Source organism: Babylonia areolata, chromosome 11 (assembly GCF_041734735.1).
Source record: "Babylonia areolata isolate BAREFJ2019XMU chromosome 11, ASM4173473v1, whole genome shotgun sequence".
Taxonomy (NCBI): domain Eukaryota; kingdom Metazoa; phylum Mollusca; class Gastropoda; order Neogastropoda; family Buccinidae; genus Babylonia; species Babylonia areolata.
The window spans coordinates 43,031,179-43,051,105 of NC_134886.1; the positions used below are offsets into that span (position 1 = coordinate 43,031,179).

Here is a 19,927-nt window from a genome sequence, read left to right on the forward strand (position 1 = left end):
GTTTGACCAGCACCACTGAAGTATTTATAAAGAACACACACACACACACACACACACACACACACACACACACACACACAACAAAAATGAAGAGACTGCGTGGTGTTTTTATATATTCAAGTGAATATATGCACATGATGAATAAAAAAAATGGTCATAGGTAATTGTTTTTCTCTTCAGATCAATGCCAATTTGACGGATCCAGAATTCCTTTGGGTGGATTTGTTTCTCATCACCACCTTGTTCGTCTCATGTAAGTTGGTGGAGGAAACCCCAGGTGTCATTGTTGTTTCAAACATGTATGCATGTTTACTGATGTGTGCACACACAAACACACACACACACACACACACACACACACACTCCAGACAGATAAGGCGTTTGAGAGAGGCCAGAGAGGAATGTAAGATGTATAATGGTATTAGTAATCCTGGCAGTACTTCTGTTTTGGTATTTTGTTTTATGTTTTATTATATTTCTATATTCTTTTTTTTTTTTTGTTCTTTCTTTTTTTCATTGTACCAGATTTTTTAATCTTCCCTAGAAAGAAAGAAAAATATGCATTCGTAAAAAAAAAAAAAAGAAGACGAAACAAAAGACTACAGACTGTGTCAAGAATATAGAGATGCTTTAATATGAGACTTGACATTCACACAAGTTTACATGGTATATTGTCACAATATATATCACACATACTTGTACATATATGAATGCACACCCACACACACACACACACACACACACACACACACACACACACACACATGCACTGTGCACATGTGCACACAGGCATGCACACACACACACACACACATGCATGCCCACCCACAAAACCCACACACACACAGTGGGGAAGTGGGGAAACGCAGGGGTATAACCATGGCGATGGAATGTTGCTGCGTTCAGTCAGCATGACGCCCCCCCGTGAGGACCTGTCCCGGCAGTCGCCCCCCATCAGCCTCATCAGTGCCGGCCCCATCCTGTCCATCATCAGCCAGCTCATCATCGTCATTGTCGTCCAGGTCCTCGTCTACCTTCATCTGCAGCTGCAGCCATGGTAGGTTACCCCCCCCCCCCCCACCCCCCACCCAGCCCCCTCGCCCCTCGCCCCTCCCCAGCCAGCCCCTGCCCAGCCCCCCTTCCCTCCCTTTCCAAACTCCCACCCACCCACGCCCCTCGCCCCTCCCCAGCCAGCCCCTGCCCAGCCCCCCTTCCCTCCCTTTCCAAACTCCCCCTCAGCCACCCCCCTCACCCCTCCCCACCCAGCCCCTGTCCAGCCCCCCTTCCCTCCCTATCCATTAATTTAAACATTAAAGATTAAAAAAATTAAAATGAACCCGTGGTGGTCTTGCTTTTCCAGACACACTCATGTCTGAAAGCCAAACAAAAATAAAACAAAAAAACACTTTCAAAAAAGGTGGGGGGTTTTCCCCCTGGTTTGTACCATTAGTAAAGAATGATGAATATGACTACTTATATTACACCAGTGCTGCAGTATTTCTGATCTCTGCCTACCAGTACATTTAAAAAAAAAAAAAATTTATTCACTCTTGTGACTCCCCCCCCCCCAGGTTTGTACCCTTCGTGGAGAATGATGAGAATGAATACATGTGACATTAATGCTGCAGTGTTTCTGTCTCCTCCTACCAGTACATCTTTTTAAAAAAAATATATATATATATATATTCATGCTTGTGACTTTTTTAAAAGTCATTAAAAAAAATTTTTAACAGGTTTGTACCTTTTGTAGAGAATGACAGGGATGACTACATGTGTCACACCAGTGCTGCAGTGACTCTGATCTCCTCCTGCCACTACATCTTTTTTTTCTTTTTCTTTTATTTTATTTGTGTTTGTGGCTAAAAAAAAAAAAGAAAAATCTTTTTTTTACAGGTTTGTTACCCTTTGTAGAGAATGATGAGGATGACTATGTATGTCATACCAACACTGCAGTGTATTTGATCTCTGCCAACTAGTACTTCATTTTTTTTTTTTCTTTTGATTCATGCTTAAGACTTTTCTTTTCCGCAGGTTTGTACCCTTTGTGGAGAATGACGAGGATGACTACGTATGTCACACCAACGCTGCAGTGTTTCTGATTTCCGCCTACCAGTACATCATCCTCAGCGTCACCTTCAGCAAAGGGGCGCCCTTCCGGAAATCCATCTTCTCCAACTGTAAGTAGTCTTCAAACTGTCTGCTGCTGTTGGATTTTGTACCAAATGTCTTGAATTATCCATGTTTTTATGTTTTCCTGGTTTGTTTTTGGATTGGGATTTGTTAGTTTGTGACTGATTGAAAATGGGACAGTATTTAAGTTAGTGACTGATTGAAAATGGGACAGTGTAAGTTAGTGACTTATTGAAAATGGGACAGTATTTAAGTTAGTGACTGATTGAAAATGGGACAGTTAAGTTAGTGACTTATTGAAAATGGGACAGTATTTAAGTTAGTGACTGATTGAAAATGGGACAGTGTAAGTTAGTGACTTATTGAAAATGGGACAGTATTTAAGTTAGTGACTGATTGAAAATGGGACAGTTAAGTTAGTGACTTATTGAAAATGGGACAGTATTTAAGTTAGTGACTGATTGAAAATGGGACAGTGTAAGTTAGTGACTTATTGAAAATGGGACAGTATTTAAGTTAGTGACTGATTGAAAATGGGACAGTTAAGTTAGCAACTGAATGAAAATGGGACAGTGTAAGTTAGTGACTGATTGAAAATGGGACAGTGTAAGTTAGTGACTGATTGAAAATGGGACAGTGTAAGTTAGTGACTGATTGAAAATGGGACAATGTAAGTTAGTGACTGAATGAAAATGGGACAGTGTAAGTTAGTGACTGATTGAAAATGGGACAGTGTAAGTTAGTGACTGATTGAAAATGGGACAGTGTAAGTTAGTGACTGAATGAAAATGGGACAGTGTAAGTTAGTGACTGATTGAAAATGGGATAGTAATAAACTGAGTGAGATTGAAAATGGGTCAGTGTAAGTTTGTGACTGATTGAAAATGGGGCTGTGTTTTTATGTTATGCAGGTTACCTGTAGTTGGTTTTATGTATAAAAAGATGCATTAAAGTTCCACCCCCCCCCCCCCCCCCCCCCCCCCCCTCCAAAAAAAGAAGAAAATGCTTGTGTAGCTGTTTATTTTTATGCATTTTTACATTTTTTACGCATTTTTGCATTGTATAATTTTTGGAAAATCATAAGTTTATTTTGGCACACTGTATAGATCTCCTTTATGATCATTATTATTATTAGTAGTAGTATTGTTATTGTTATTAGTAGTACTATTAACGATAAAAGCTGCTGAACTTTTTTGTACCTTATTAAAAAAAAATACTGAAAGGAGAGATCGAGTTAGACAGAGACGATTTGTCTTATTCATGTTATGTCTAATATTTCTTGTTCAGTTCCATCAGTGCTATGCACACTGTTCAGTATTATGGTTATGTTAAGTATTGCACCATTTATAAAAGCCATGATTGGATTGATGTTATTGATGGGGAAGAAATGTTCAACACTTTAAAAAAGTCAATTCTAGTTTTGTAATTTTGTGTATTTTCCAGGGGTTTTCTTGATCAACCTCATTATCTGCACTGCTGCTACAATTTGGATCACCATTTACCCCACTGATGAGTTTGCTGAAATCATGGAGGTATGCTGTGCAGCAGGACTACTCTGACAACAGAACACTCTCTTGTACACACACCTGGTCAGGTTCCCATCAATATAACATACATGCAAGTTGATGTTTGGATTTGAGAAAACTAAACAAAACAAAACAACAAAGAAAAACCCAAAACAACAAAACAAAACAAAAACAAAACGACAACAGAATTTACTACATTAGCAGCATTTGAATATCTCAGAGAAAAATATTCAGGTGTTTGCCACTTTTCTTTGGCTTGTTTTTCCCTTTCCAGTATGTTGTTAGAGTGGGTATCCTGTTACAGTTGGTGTTGTTATTAAGGGAAGTGTGTGTTGTGTGGGTGCACAGTTATTAAGGAAGGTGTGTTTGCGGTGTGTGCACACTTATTAAGGAAAATATGTGTGGTGTTCTGTGCACATTTATTAAGGAAGGTGTGTGTGATGGTGTGTGCACAGTTATCAAAGAAGGTGTGTGTGTGATGGTGTGTGCACAGTCATCAAAGAAGGGTGTGTGATGGTGTGTGCACAGTCATCAAAGAAGGGTGTGTGATGGTGTGTGCACAGTCATCAAAGAAGGGTGTGTGATGGTGTGTGCACAGTCATTAAGGATGGTGTGTGCACAGTCATCAAAGAAGGTGTGTGCACAGTCATCAAAGAAGGGTGTGTGATGGTGTGTGCACAGTCATCAAAGAAGGTGTGTGTGATGGTGTGTGCACAGTTATTAAGGATGGTGTGTGCATAGTTATTAAGGATGGTGTGTCTGATGGTGTGTGCACAGTTATGAAAGAAGGTGTGTGTGATGGTGTGTGCACAGTCATCAAAGGTGTGTGTGATGGTGTGTGCAGCTGGCCCTCCTCCCCTCCATGGGCTACAAGGGTCTGCTGGTGGGTGTGGCCTTCATCAACCTCCTGGTGTCCATCAGTCTGGAGGTCAGCATGGCTCTTCTCTGGGTTTTTTTTTTTTGTTTTTTTTTTCTTTACTGCATTCACTGGGAAGGGGCTGGGTCAGTGGGGAAGTCATTGGGGGGTCAGTGTATGTGGGGGGGGAGGGGGCGTTAATGGGTCAGTGTATGTGGGGGGGAGGGGGCGTTAATGGGTCAGTGTATGTGGGGGGGAGGGGGCGTTAATGGGTCAGTGTATGTGGGGGGGAGGGGGCGTTAATGGGTCAGTGTATGTGGAGGGGAGGGGGCGTTAATGGGTCAGTGGATGTGGGGAGGAGGGGGCGTTAATGGGTCAGTGGATGTGGGGGGGAGGGGGCGTTAATGGGTCAGTGGATGTGGGGGGGAGGGGGCGTTAATGGGTCAGTGGATGTGGGGGGGGAGGGGGCGTTAATGGGTCAGTGGATGTGGGGGGGGGAGGGGGCGTTAATGGGTCAGTGGATGTGGGGGGGAGGGGGCGTTAATGGGTCAGTGTATGTGGGGGGGAGGGGGCGTTAATGGGTCAGTGTATGTGGGGGGGGGGAGGGGGCGTTAATGGGTCAGTGTATGTGGGGGGGAGGGGGCGTTAATGGGTCAGTGTATGTGGAGGGGAGGGGGCGTTAATTGGTCAGTGGATGTGTGTGCATGAGTCTATGTGTATGTGAGCAAATATGTATGTGTGTGTCAGAGAGTGTTTGTGTGTGTGTTTGAGAGTGAGTGAATGAGTGTGTGTGTGTGTGTATTTGGCTGTATGTATGTGGTGAGTGTGTGTATGAAATAATGTGGAAACAGCGTGAACATAATCAATTTGAAATGACAGCTTGTGACAACTTAGCAGTAGCAAACACCCTGACATAGCTCATTATGGACGTCATCACAAACCCTGCCAGAACTATGAGCGCCGCTACCACCACACATATGACAGATAACACCTGATCATTATGGACGTCATCACAAACCACGCCAGAACTATGAGCGCCGCTATCACCACACATATGACAGATAACACCCTGACATAGCTCATTATGGACGTCATCACAAACCCTGCCAGAACTATGAGCGCCGCTATCACCACACATATGACAGCTAACACCCTGATCATTATGGACGTCATCACAAACCCTGCCAGAACTATGAGCGCCGCTATCACCACACATATGACAGATAACACCCTGATCATTATGGACGTCATCACAAACCCTGCCAGAACTATCAGCGCCGCTACCACCACACATATGACAGATAACACCTGATCATTATGGACGTCATCACAAACCCTGCCAGAACTATGAGCGCCGCTATCACCACACATATGACAGATAACACCCTGATCATTGATGTCATGACCATCATGCCTCTGTCTTTTATTGTTTACTGTTGTTTTATGTAGACCTATCCAGGGCAGGGACAAGGTGGAAACAAAAAGCACCCCAGTGCTAATCTATTATCCTTGGAAACAAACAGTTGTCTGGTCCTGTCTTGTTTTTGTCTTTATTCATTGTGTATCAAAACCATCAGCAAAACTGTCACCACTTATATCCTTCCTCTCTGCTGCTGCTCATGTCTGGAACAACCTTCCATGTTCTGTCTCTGCCTTCCGCTCTTTTACCAAAAACTCATATTTTCAAAAACTGTCTGTAAGCACTCTCATTCTCTTACTTCAGCAGCGCTGCTCCATTCCTGCCAACTCAGTTTGTATGTAGGAGGTATGAGAGTTCATGTAAAGCACCCTTAGCTCTCAGAGAGAAAGGGTCTGTTCAAATGAACATTATCATTATTAGTATTATTATTAACTTGGTGCTATACAAATGAATATTATCATTATGATTATTATCATCATTATCATGATTATTATTAACTTCCAGCCCAACTATCATCACGCTAGGCCATTATTGTCATCAGAAGGGGGCATTGTAGGTGGTGTCCCAAGTACATTAAATCAGAACAGGCACCAGTAAACGCCACCAAAGTGACTCAGCAGCAGCGCAGGATCTCCACTGGTGTGTGGCCTTCTGGCAACCAAACAGCCAAACAGTGATGGTTCCCTGTGGTCTGGCGGTGCTGGAACCACGAAAGACTAACCCGGGTGTAGTCATGTATGGGGGAGGGGGGGGGGGGCACACGGATGTTCAGTGCTGGCACTTTAGTTGGCCCAGCGAAAGTTCATGAACCCAGGAAGTAGGGCATGGATATAAATAAACGTGGCTGACAAACAGGCCGTGCCAGCGGCACTCGCTGCACGCTTGTTCAGCGGTAAATCTGCTTTGTTTCTTTCGCGCATCATCTTCCCGGATGGATTGGAAATAACGACAAAAGAAGTGGGTTTCTACAAAGAATGCAAAATGAGCTTTCTATTGACTCCAAACACAATATATTTTCTTACATAGCAATTGTTGTGGCAACGGTTGAAACATACATGAAGAAAGAGGAGAGGTCAAGCAGAAACATGATCGCAAAAATCGTAAAATTTAAATCCCTCTCTAAGAAAACATACACTTATTACAATGAAATCGTAAAAATCACCAGAACATTTAGCATGCCTGCATGCAGATCAGCCCACCCTTTTGAGTTGTAGATTTTTTCTTGTCAGCACAACAAGTGTTTAAATGAACACACTGTAGCATGGTGAGTGCAAGCAGCAGGGGCATGGAGAGCAGGGTGAGTGTAATCGCTGCAGGAAATGTGTGGATGCTGTGGAAGCGTGAGAAAAGTGGGGCGGGGGCTGCGAGGCCGAGTGAAACAAAGAAGGCAGTGTCCAGGTTTGGCACGCGGGGCCAGAAATACCGCGGTGAATGCGCCGGCCAATGCAGAGTGTGGTGGGAAAGTCTGGCATTAAAAAAAGTTTGACCCCAGACGCTAGACGCTGCTCGGAAACTAAAGAGGTGGATTTTGTGCTCGGCTGAGCAGCCATGGGCACTCGGAATGAGTGGCATGGGATGAAACCGGCAGCAAAAAAACAAAAACAAAAAACTATCGCCACACAGGTATCAGCCTGCTGACTGACCCATAGTGTGTGTGCGATGATGGCAGATGTTTCTGGTGGACAACACGTCGCTGCATGAGAAGTGTTCCAACTGGATGGCACGCTGCTTCAAGACGGACCAGTATGAGTACGCAGCCATCGAGTCAGAGATGAAGGAGGACCCCAGCTGGCCACCTGTCAGCAAGAAGACCATCGACCTGGCCGCCATCTTCCAGCGACTGGACAGTGTCAACCAGATCCCCCCCGATCAGCCCGGCGTCGGGGTCAGTTGTTGTGTACCCCGTTTGTGTCATAGGTTAAAAGTTAAAGGTTCCAAGCCCAGCGCCAGGGTCAGTTGTTGTGTATTCTGTGTGTGTCATAGGTTAGAAGTTAAAGGTTCCAAGCCCAGCGTTGGGGTCAGTTGTTGTGTATTCTGTGTGTGTCATAGGTTAAAGGTTCCTAGCCTAGCGTCGGGGTCAGTTGTTGTGTACCCTGTGTGTGTCATAAGTTAACTCTTTCCAGAAGATGGAACGCTATAGCGTTCCTGACGTAAGGCGCAGTTCTGGTCGATGGAACGCTATAGTGGTTTCAATAAAAAAATGTTCCATGTTTTTCTCATGGGGTAGCATAACAATCGCAGCTGCACTGGCAATTGTGAATATGTCAAGGGTTGAATGGAAAGTTTCTTTGTGATATTCTGTAACAATACACTCGCCAGCAAGCCATTGAGTTGGGCACCCCTTATGTCAAGCTAATGCATATGTATTGAAAATGGCATCGCAGGCGATACAAGTGGAAATTTTTTGAGCAAACCAGATCACAACAGCGCCTTTTTACTGCTGCCGAAGTGATTGACATGCTTCAAACTGATGGTTTCGACATGATGAAGACTTTGAATAAAGTATCTGCAGTGAAGAAAGCTTCCAGAAATAAGGCACTGACAGTGACTGAGCTTCTGAGGGCAGTGAAGAGGGCAGGTAGTGGGCATACACACGATGTGAGGAGAGGGTCAGTGGGTCAAGTACAGCGAGTTTCATTCAATTACTGTATGTTTGGTATTTTTTGTGATTTTTTTCCCCTAACTCTAACAAATGGGTCGCCTGTAGGGAAAAGCAAGGGAGAAAACTATTTGTCCCGAGTGAGTTAAAGGTTCCTTGCCCAGCATTGGGGTCAGTTGTTGTGTACTCAGTGTGTCATAGGTTAAAGGTTCCTAGCCTAGCGTCGGGATTAGTTTTTGCGTACTCTGTGTGTGTCATAGGTTAAAGGTTCCTGGCCCAGCATTAGGGTCAGTTGTTGTGTACCCTGTGTGTGTCATAGGTTAAAAGTTAAAGGTTCCTAGCCCAGCGTTAGAGTCAGTTTTTGTGTACTCTGTGTACTCTGACATGGATTACAGGATCTTTAACATGCGTATTTATCTTCTGCTTGCGTATACACACGAAGGGGGGTTGAGGCACAAGCAGGTCTGCACATATGTTGAGCTGGGAGGTCGGAAAAATCTCCACCCTTTACCCACCAGGCGCCGTTAACGAGATTCAAACCAGGGATCCTCAGATTGAAAGTCCAATGCTTTAACCACTCGGCTATTGCGCCCGTTCAAGAGGGGTCAGAGGGTGAAGTTTTATTGATTCCTGGTTCTTGTTGGTCCCCTCAGAGCAAACTGGATCACATCTTGGAGCTGGATGATGACAGCCACGCCAACCAGCCTGCCACTCCCACCCCACCCCCCAACACCGCGGACTTAAGCAACGTTACCCTGGACTACGCAGCGTCAAACGGAGCCACGCCCGTTCAGCCCCTCATGGACCAGCGTGACCGCATTGCCACCAGGTTGTGAGGTGGGTGGGAGGAGGAGGAAGAACAGAAAACAGTCCCCCCTCTATCCCCCCCCCACCCCTCCCCCACATCACCCTGACTCCCCCGACCCCCTCTGATTGTTGCAGGCCGTAGTGGATCACAGGATCTTGGGCGTTGCTGTGCAGTCTTCCTTCTGTGAACTGGGCAGCTTTGGTGTGCGATTAACGCGCCAACCTTGACTGGATGCAAGTGTCGCCTTTCTTTGACCGACACCCCCTTCTTGCTCTTCCATGCATATCAAGTGTACAGTTAGATGCTTTTTTATGACTGTCAGTCAAGTTGAGTGATGGTTTCCCTGTAACTGCTAATTCCCGTATCTGCTGAAAGCCTGTCTTTTGAGTCATATTCATCTTGTCTGGTGTTTTGTCAGCGAGGATGTCACACTGAATTGTTTTTAACTAACACATTATACCTGTTTAATTAAACTGGTGGTTGTAGGAGTGCGATGCTTGCTGGTTTTGTTGCATGAACTGAATTCACTGTATGGGGAAAGAATGTTTGAAAGAACAAACCAAATGCAGGAGGTGTTGTATCGAAAATCAGTAAGGAAGAAGTTGATGAGAAAATGTAATAGAATGATTTGAACACAGAAATATTTCGAGGTTTTCTTTATTTACATCACCATATGATGTCTCTGTTTCTTTCTTGGCTCAAGGGTATGTTTACATACAACATAAGTCTGTGTGATAATCCTGCGTTTTGGTTGCCTTTGTGTGTGAATGTGAGTGTGTGTGTGTATCTGTGGTAAACAAATTCATTTTCTTTGGAAATTCTTTGTCAACACCAAATTTAGTTGAAAAATAGAGGAAAATCAGTTCTTTCCATGCATTCTAATGCGATTGTGGAAGGACAAAAATTGTAAAGAAACCAAAAATGTTTCCACAGTTATGTTACATTCTGTTTCACAAACTTTGCCTTTTTATCTGACATTGACACATCAATAAACAGGAATCAGTGTATCATTTTTAGTTACAGTAGAATCTTCTGTTTACTTTGGAAGTATCAATGCACACATTGCCAGGAGCAGCAAAATTGTGCCATATAATTGAACACCGATCTAAATATAATGTGGGAAAGTTATTTTTTGCTTGACGGATTTTACTCATCCCTAACATTAACTCATCAAATTACAGACTGCAACATTCCATGCCAGTCCGTCATTCACAAATTTCTGGAAAGTGCGCCAGCTGTCGGTCTTGTGATCCAAACCACTAGGCCCACAACCATCCTGATTTAGGCTGTACTTTCACATTGACAGCACTGTCTGGCACATAGCAGCACAATGTATCAGTAGATCTGCAAAGATGTGTATTTTGACGGAAAGCTTGAAAATAAATCTTGGATCAACTTAAGCAGTTTACTTAAGCAGTCTAGTTGAAAAAAATTTCATTTGTTAATGCGAAAGAAGATAACCCTAATATAGGAGATTACCAAAAGTCGTTTTTTATGTGGAGTGTTTGTTATGATTTATTGGTGCCAAAACACTGTGCTGAAGAAAGGAGAAGTTTGAAATTTTTATTTCGATCTATGTAATTTTGGTGAATGTGTCCGTCTGCTATCATAATTTTGATGAAAGAACTGGATTTGTCAGATCTGATTATCTGGTATATTACTGCAGAAAATCCATTTGGTGGTTTTGTCACAGTTTATTGTAGTGATGAAGATGGAAAGTTCAAAACTTTAATTGATCTGCATTGATTGTAAAACAATGAAATATGAATCAACATGGCCTGCTGCGTACTAGATGAATTTTTTTGTGGTTTCCAACTCGCAACTTTCAGTTCAACAAACACACTTGTTTCAGATGGTGAGCAAAACCGTCCTGATCTGCCACCTCTTTGGAAGATGGGGGAGGTTGTTTTTTTATATCTTTTTTATTGCTTTCAAAGTACCACTAAAGACTGCCGACAGTTTACTTCTATTTGAAAACAATATTCATGAAAGATGAATGTTTGGTCTGTGCTTTGATCAGACTTGGGATGGGTTTCTAGCGATGGTTTTATCGTTTTTCAAAATGGGAGAAATCAAATCATAAATTGAGATGGAATCCGATGACAATAAAGCAAACAATTTCCATCTGAAACAACAAACAACATATCAGAGAAATGGCAAACTGGCAAGAAAATAATATCCATAGACCTCATGGTGTGGACTAAACCTGGAAAGATGAAATGCTCCCCCACCCCTGCCCCTACCTTCCCTATTCCTCCATTGTTGGTAAGTTGTGTGTTGCAAGTTGTGTGTTGCAATGTGTGAAACAGTGTGAAACAGTTCCCAGCTGTGTGTACACCTGAAGAGGGCTCAGGCACTAGCAGGTCTGCACATCTGTTGACTTGGAAGATAGGAGAATTCTCCACCCTTTACCCACCAGGCACTGTGACTGGAATTTGATCCCAGAACCCTCGGATTGAAAGTTCAACACTTACACTACTCAGCTGTTAAGCCTGTCAGTAGTATCTGGTTGACTTTATAACTTTACAGATCGGAAATCCAGCACAGGTTGGTGTGGGTTACTCTACAGTTTTGCTGCATGAAAGGAAACTTGGGTGGTGATTGTTTTACAGTGTGGATTACAGTTCTCAGTAAATCTTTCCTGTACTGTCTGTGTAAATGAGTTCTCAATAAATCTTTCCCATACTGTCCACATGAATAAATGGTTCATTTGACATACATTTTTTTTTAATTTTTAGAGTACAAACTCTCCAAATTTCAGTGTGTCTTTGGTGATAGATTGAAAACAGCTTGGAAACTGCAGTGACACATTGCTAACAGCTGTTACATTGTAGACGAGGAAAATGTTGCACTGTAGACAAGGAAAACAGCTATGTTACAGTATGGACAAGAAAAACAGCTGTTACACTGTGGACAAAGTAAACAGATGTGTGATATTGCCCGTGCTGATTTGTTCTTATTTCCCTGCTTTGCTTCCCTTTATTAGGAAGGCTTTGCCGTGTTTTGTTTTCCTCCTCATCCATATTCCATGTCCTGACTGAAGAGAATGCATTGATGGTATGATCCAGAGCCGTGTTTTGTTTTCCTCCTCATCCATATTCCATGTCCTGACTGAAGAGAATGCATTGATGGTATGATCCAGAGCCGTGTTTTGTTTTCCTCCTCATCCATATTCCATGTCCTGACTGAAGAGAATGCATTGATGGTATGATCCAGAGTCGTGTATCTGTTTTCCTGTTGCATGTATAGGATGTCTCTGGCAAAACTTCTAACAGGTATATTTTTGATTGGAATGACGCAAACATGACTCTACATGTGATGTAGGTGTTGGTTAGACTTTCCTGGACACAGCCCTGTTGAATGACACCATGCAGAGTTCACAGGCACAAAGGTTGTAGCACTGTGCAAAGATCATGGTATTGTGCAAAGGCCGTGGCATTGAGTAAAGGTTACTGCTTTTAAAAAGTCTGCCTTGACTTTTCGGCAGTCTGTTGCTGAAATGTGTAGGCAACTGTTGAAGGTGAAAACCTTAGCTGTTGTGTAGTGTAAGCCAGACCATCAAGTGCAGTAGTTGAACAAAGGACGTTTTTCAAAGCAATAAATACCAAGGCAGCAATGTTGTGTCAGTGAAGAGTTGGAAGGTGTATGCTATGGTCTGTGCTTTCATCACTGTCTGGGAAGAGACTGGGTTGAAGGTGGTTTGTACGGGTTTGTGTTTACAGGTGCTTTGTCTTGGGAAAAAAAAAAAATCCTTAAAATGTCAGTCAGTAATGGCAACTCAGTGTCACAGAATTGTAAAAGAAGAAAAAAAGAAACAGAAAAGAATGAATAAAGAAAATGTTAAAAGTTAAAATATTTGAGAGGACTAGAGAAACGTGCAGTGGTGTCAACGCCAGCACTCACACATGCACAAACTAAACACAGGTCTGCACAGAAATGGACTTTTACATGTAAAAATATGTCTTCCCTGTACATCTTCTCGCTGCAGGTGTGGTGTTTTACTATATATAAAGAAATGTTCATTGAAACCTTGTGATTTGTACATGATTATTATGCTTGACTTGTGCATTCATAGTACACGGTGATAACTCTTTTAAATGATTCTGCTGCCGTATTTGTTGACTGGACCTGGGTTGATAGGTCTGCTGATTTCATCTGTTACTGTCCTTGTGTGTGTGTCATTGTGTGTGTGTGTGTGTTATTCTGTACTTGTTGGTGTACAAGTCTGTGTGTTTATGTCTGTGATGAAAACCTGTTTACCCGTACAGTTTAGGGATAATTTATACAATTTTTCATGTCAGATTATGTCTTTAAATTGCCTGTAAGTTGCAGTGTAAGGAAATTATGATTTTGTGACCGTTTGAAGTACAGTTGTGTAAAGTAGACATTTTGATTTGTTTCTGATCAAAATTTTACATTGTGCATCTCAGCTGAGCAGCATTTTTTTCATTTAGTTAATCCCTAGGCTGCCTGTATGACGAGATGACTCATCATCGCAAGCATGTATGCTTCGCTGCCACAATGACGAGATAACTCATCATCAAAATATTCAGACTTTTCCCTGATTTGCATTCAGTTTGTTGACAAAAATGCTGGTTGCTTTAGCTTGGGGAATCTTTCTAGATTCTATTCATAGTTAGAAACCCCATCTACGTCATGAGGCAGTCCTTTATTTGAACGTTTTGTTTGGGTCACTGTCATAGTGTTTGCCTAGCTCCATTCCTCACTCACTCAAGAAAATGTCGGACTGACGCCGTGCTCAAGACATGCGATTGTGGCGAACTAAATCAACCATGATTGCTTTCTTTAGCTGATGCTCAGAAAGAATTGAAGCATAAATTCGAAGAAGACCATGATGAACATTTATAGGACGATTTGATAGAAAATAAAGGGAGCAATCAAGAGAGTGGCCAAGATACGATTATCAGTGAGTGATGCCACCTGCACAACTGTAGCAGATGACACAAACTAACCAAATTTTTAGCAGGACACAATGTGAGCGATTTTCTTGGCACTCAGCCAATACGGTCTGATGAGAACGCGATAAAGTGATCATGTAAGAGGGGTGAAGAGGAGGGGGGTGGAGACTGAGAGGGCGTGGCCTCACATCCACATTATCACTTGGAGAAGTCACAATGCATTATGTATCTATCTCTTTTCATTTATTTTTTCTTTATTGTGGTTGTTCTAGTATGATTTTGCATATGCAGATATCCGTTTGTCCAGAAAATATGATGTTTTAGTGCAAATTACCAAATGTTTGTAATGAACAAGTTGAAAATGTGACAAAAAACAAAACACTGGTTTCAAAACAACAGCATGTCACTAAAAATATATAAAATTGGAAAACATTGTGTGTTTTGTATTCTTTATTCGTTTACCTTTCAGAAAATATATACTTTTATGAATCTTTCTCAAATAACAAAGAGCACAGAATTTTTGGAAAATTTATTCCCGTTTTTTGGGGAAAAAAACCCTGGCAAATAGATTTCACTTAAATCTTATTTTCCTGGCAGCGAAAGGGTTAAAGGGTGTGCATCTCAGCTGTGCAGTATTTTTTCATTTAGTTAAAGGGTGTGCATCTCAGCTGCATGGTATTTTGTTCATTTAGTTAAAGGGTGTGCATCTCAGCTGTGCAGTATTTTTTCATTTAGTTAAAGGGTGTGCATCTCAGCTGCATGGTATTTTGTTAATTTAGTTAAAGGGTGTGCATCTTAGTGCACAGTATTTTGTTCATTCAGTTAAAGGGTGTATGTGCACTTAGTTAAAGGGTGTGCATCTTAGTGCACAGTATTTTGTTCATTCAGTTAAAGGGTGTAAGTGCACTTAGTTAAAGGGTGTGCATCTTAGTGCACAGTATTTTGTTCATTCAGTTAAAGGGTGTAAGTGCACTTAGTTAAAGGGTGTGCATCTTAGTGCACAGTATTTTGTTCATTCAGTTAAAGGGTGTATGTGCACTTAGTTAAAGGGTGTGCATACCTGCACAGTATTTTTTTCATTTAGTTAAAGGGTGTAAGTGCACTTAGTTAAAGGGTGTGCATCTTAGTGCACAGTATTTTGTTCATTCAGTTAAAGGGTGTATGTGCACTTAGTTAAAGGGTGTGCATACCTGCACAGTATTTTTTTCATTTAGTTAAAGGGTGTATGTGCACTTAGTTAAAGGGTGTGCATCATACCTGCACAGTATTTTGTTCATTCAGTTAAAGGGTGTATGTGCACTTAGTTAAAGGGTGTGCATCATACCTGCACAGTATTTTGTTCATTTAGTTTATGGGGCACCGTTTTGAGAATTTGAGATGATGGAAAAGTTGGCTGACTCGAGTGCACAAAACCAGCTGTGAGGATGAAGGCAGAGGTCAGTCGCTGAATTAAGGGTCATGTGTATTTGCTCTGAAGCAACAGCATTGGAAAGGATCCATCTGGAAAAGCAACCATGTCTTGAATCTGCCCATGATCACAGTTTTTGTTACTTACTATTTTTGGCTATGCCTTTTGCTGTTGATGGAGTTTAGAGGTGAACAGTTCTGGTGATGGGGAATATAGTTTCACTGATGTAAATGTGAAAAATGTGGCAATGATCGATAGACCGTGAAATCCCCTTCTCATTCTTTGAGATGGTAGGGTTTATTTTGTTTTTTCTCTGTCGATCTGCATTTGTGGCATCATCTGTTCATGTGGTGGCTGATATTTTGCCTTACTTTCCCATTGACTTTCCATCCGGGGATCACTTTGTAACAGGATTTAGAACTTTTGGTCTGTGCTGCATTTTTCTTTATTTCTCTATAAATGCGTACAAAACTGTACATAAAAGTTGAGTAATGAGGGATAACTTGTATTTGTGTGTGTTGTTGTTGTTTTTTTGTTGTTCATTTTGTTTAAGGAAGCATGGTTTGTCCAACATACAGCTCATACAAGCTTTACCTCCCTTGTATCCCAATTGCCAAAAGAAGGATAAGTTGGCTTCTTTTTTTTATTTTTTTTTTAAACCACACACATAATACACACGTTTTCACAGATGCTTTGATGCTCACAACACACTCTACACTGATTGACCCTCCACCCCCCACCCCACACACACACCAGATTAAAACATTGAAAATTCCTTGCAATGAACTGGTGAAGTCATTTAAGGTAGGTGTGTGAGTGTGGGTTTTTTATTTATTTATTTTATTATTTTTTTATGCAGTTTTAGTTTGCAGTTGACTGTCAGGAGAAGCAGTGCACGTTGAGCCATTTTGTTGAAGGAATAACTGATGTGTCTCTAATGATTTGACCTATTCCTCCTTTCATGTTAAATGCTTTGTTACGCTGGTTTTGGGTTGTCGTTTTTTATTGAGGAGGTCCTTGGCACAGCCACCAGAGGGCTTGTTGCCACTGCCTTCCTATTGATGATTCTTGATCGGAGGAAACCTACCATCATCATCATCATCACCACCATCATCATCATCGTTTTTTAAAGTTAAACCTTGACTCTTGTCTTCTGCATGTGTGTGTTTCACGCATAATTGTGTTTGTTGGTACAAAATGCTGACTGACCATTCCTCAAGAGCTCCAGCCTCTCTGCTTTTTGATCAACAGTGCGTGAAGGCTGTGGGATGGGCTATTAGGGGAAGAAATCCATCACATCCTGTGAGGGGGGGGGGACACTCTGTTGTCTCCCTTACCCTGCTGTGTGTTCATTTGTTGCCAGGTTGTTGGCTCTCAGACTTTGTTCTCTTTCTGACAGTGTACTGTCTGTTCGACAGACTGAGAGTAAGTCTGTTAGTTTATTGCCATTTGGTGAATAGTTCTTCAGTGTTGTTCCCCATTGCCTCATTAGGGTGAGTAAGACACTCTGGCCAGCTTTTGTGCTGCTCTTGCCCATGAGCATAATCTAACACACTGGTTCACTTTTTTTTTTCTTTTTTCAAGATTTTCTTATATTATGTGGTTGGTTTTTGTTGTTGTTGTTCTTACTCTATATGCTGGCCAATGTATTGCTGTAGTTCATTTGTGCCATGGAATTCTGGAACTTCCCCGTCTCGCATATCCTACCAAGCATTGGCACATGGTTTCCATTCTTAGCTTGGAAGTTTTTTTGGGTTTTTTCCCTCTGGGCATGGAGCTTATTTTCTAGCCTTTGTTTATTTACATGTATAAAGTAGGGATAGTCCCTTTACAGGCATATTTTGTAAAGAATGGATACGGTTATATTTTCATTGGGCTTAGAATTTAATCAGCTTGGAATTTTAACTTTTCCCTACCCCCATTGAAAAAATGTTGTTGTTTTTTTATTGACTTGTGATTCTTATACCACAAAGTGTTACATTTATATACTTCTATGGTTGTACAGTATTACCTTTATGAATAATGTGACGTTCTTTAGGTTTATTTGGGAAGAGTACTAGAAAATGTTATATTGTCAGTTATCATCACAGTAAAAATGGAGGACGTTTTTTTTCTGTTTTAATTTTACCAGTGTTTGTCAGGGAGTGTGTTTATGAATATTTGAGGCTGTGCTGCTGAGTACAGAAACTTCTGTTTCTTTTTTCATGTGCTATATAGTGTCTGTTGATTGCTAAAAAATAATTCCAAATGGTACTGTCTTTTCTACCTTGTACAGAATTGAACAGAATGACCACAAATGTCAGTATTGTCATGATTTTTTTTTTTAATAATAAAACTGAACATAACATAATTGGCTTTTTGGCTAAGTGAGCGTATTAACAAGAGAACAAAATATGAACAAAGGAGCAAAATATTAACAAAGGAGCAAAGCGTTAACAAAGGTACAATGTGATGACAAAGGAACAAACTGTAAATACACAGTTTGGCTTGAGTGCTCAACATGCAAAGCATAGAAGTGAAGCTAGTTTTAGAGACCGTGTTTTCAGAGAGTGACAAAAGTGCTCATGAGTTTTGGCTGTGCCATCAAACTGAAGAGCGACTATATATATATATATATATATATATATATATATATATACATATATACGTATATGTTAGATATATATAGACAGAGAGATACTGAGATAGACCCAGATACATATCTACAGATTGAGATAGATGTATAGATAGGTTGATAGATATATGTGTGTGTGAGTAGATAGTGAAAAGCCTAGAAGTCTTCATTTTTAATAAAGAGGTGGATGAAGCCCCCCCCCCCCCCCCCCCCCCCCCAAACCCCCAGTCTTGGTCTGACTTTTAACCTTTAAAACTGATTTGTGCTTTGGGTGTGGGTGCTTTGGTGGGGTTAGGAGTTGGGTCTGAGGTATAAAAAAAAAAAAAAACCCTCTCATTAAAATGCTCATGTTAGCCTTTTTTTTTTTTTTTACTTGCCAACCAGAGAGAAAAACTGACACTCAAGCAAAGGGGAATATATATATATAGATATAGATATATATATATATATCTTAATGACCAGTTTGTACTCTCTGTATTTCTCAGTTTCAATTGCCATCTTAGCCAAAAATTTTACATGCTTTCCTCTGGTCCTTTTAATCATCATATTGATAACCAGAATTTGCAATGTATTATTATTATTACCTTTTTTAAAATCATATTTCGGTTATGCTTTGCTTTGCCTTGTCACCTTGTTGTTTTGATGACATTTCCACTTTTGCATGAAGAGGACAGGGAAAAGATGTGGATCTGCTTTGTGTCTTCCAGGGAAACCCTGAGGGTTAAGGTTAAGGACCATTGTGGGGGTGGACCAGATGAATAGTGGTGTAACAGCCTCAGACTACCCCCTCACTGAATTTTCACCTCTGAGTCATTCTGGGCTTGCCTTGAATAACCTCCAGGACCGTTTGTGGCCTGTCTAGGTTGCACCTCCCCTATCTCTCTTCCCCCACACCCCACCCCGTATATATTCCAGGCTAGTCTACATATATATATATAGACCCTGGTTAATCCGGGCTAGCCAGATTTGTCCCCAGGGTTAAAAAACAACAGGGGTACAACAAATAGGCTGCTACACCAGTATTAGTTACACAGTATTGATAACAGTCTGTAGGCAGTTGTTTGACTAAAGGACACAGACCCAAGAAATAAACTCAACAAAAAGATGAATTAAAAAATACACAGTCACACAAAACAGAAAGAAAATCCAAACAGGTGTTGTAGAGTCCGGGTTTATTCTTGTTACTTTTTTTACTTGCAGATCTAAACACACAGAAGATTTATCCTGGCCGGGGGCACCGCATCTAAAACACGCACCACAAAACAGAAGTTTAAATGTCATGAATATATGTGAACAAATTTAAAAACAAAACAAAAAAACCTACCATCCAAACTTCAAGTATCGTAAATTTGTAAGAGGGTGTAATAGACTTTCAATTAATGATTGTATACTATGAGATATATGATTACTTACATGGTCAATATTGGATTTTAAAAAAAAAGATAATTGGAGATGTTTGAAAGTAATTAAAATTCAGTTGAACACACAACTAGAGATATGCGCTATTGCTTTTACTTTTGTATGCATTCTTACCTAGCGTTTGAAAGGTTTTGACAAATTATTACATTTACATATGTGAATAATTAGTTGGATGGTGAAATGCATTTACATTTTGACTTGCTGTTGATTCACTCTGAGTCATGCAAT

The 19,927-nt window shown here is 41.1% G+C and overlaps 1 protein-coding gene and 1 long non-coding RNA gene across 3 annotated transcripts in view; one reads left to right on the forward strand and one right to left on the reverse strand.

The window, feature by feature from the left end:
* The window catches only part of LOC143287755 (polyamine-transporting ATPase 13A3-like), a 76,476-nt gene extending 64,047 nt beyond the window's left edge, over positions 1-12,429 (forward strand). For both annotated transcript variants that reach the window (XM_076596016.1, XM_076596015.1), the window contains exons 26-32: positions 181-253; positions 907-1,057; positions 2,032-2,177; positions 3,574-3,662; positions 4,501-4,584; positions 7,602-7,817; positions 9,185-12,429. In XM_076596016.1, the coding sequence (XP_076452131.1) occupies positions 181-253; positions 907-1,057; positions 2,032-2,177; positions 3,574-3,662; positions 4,501-4,584; positions 7,602-7,817; positions 9,185-9,367 (942 nt within the window). In that variant the 3' untranslated portion in view covers positions 9,368-12,429. The remainder of the gene's footprint in view (positions 1-180; positions 254-906; positions 1,058-2,031; positions 2,178-3,573; positions 3,663-4,500; positions 4,585-7,601; positions 7,818-9,184) is intronic.
* Positions 12,430-12,952: 523 nt separating this feature from the next.
* On the reverse strand, positions 12,953-18,596 carry LOC143287756 (uncharacterized). The gene is made up of 2 exons (XR_013055994.1): positions 15,583-18,596; positions 12,953-15,515 (listed from the first exon to the last, which is right to left on the reverse strand). It is a non-coding gene; the product is annotated as an uncharacterized LOC143287756 (long non-coding RNA).
* Between the last annotated feature and the right edge of the window lie 1,331 nt (positions 18,597-19,927).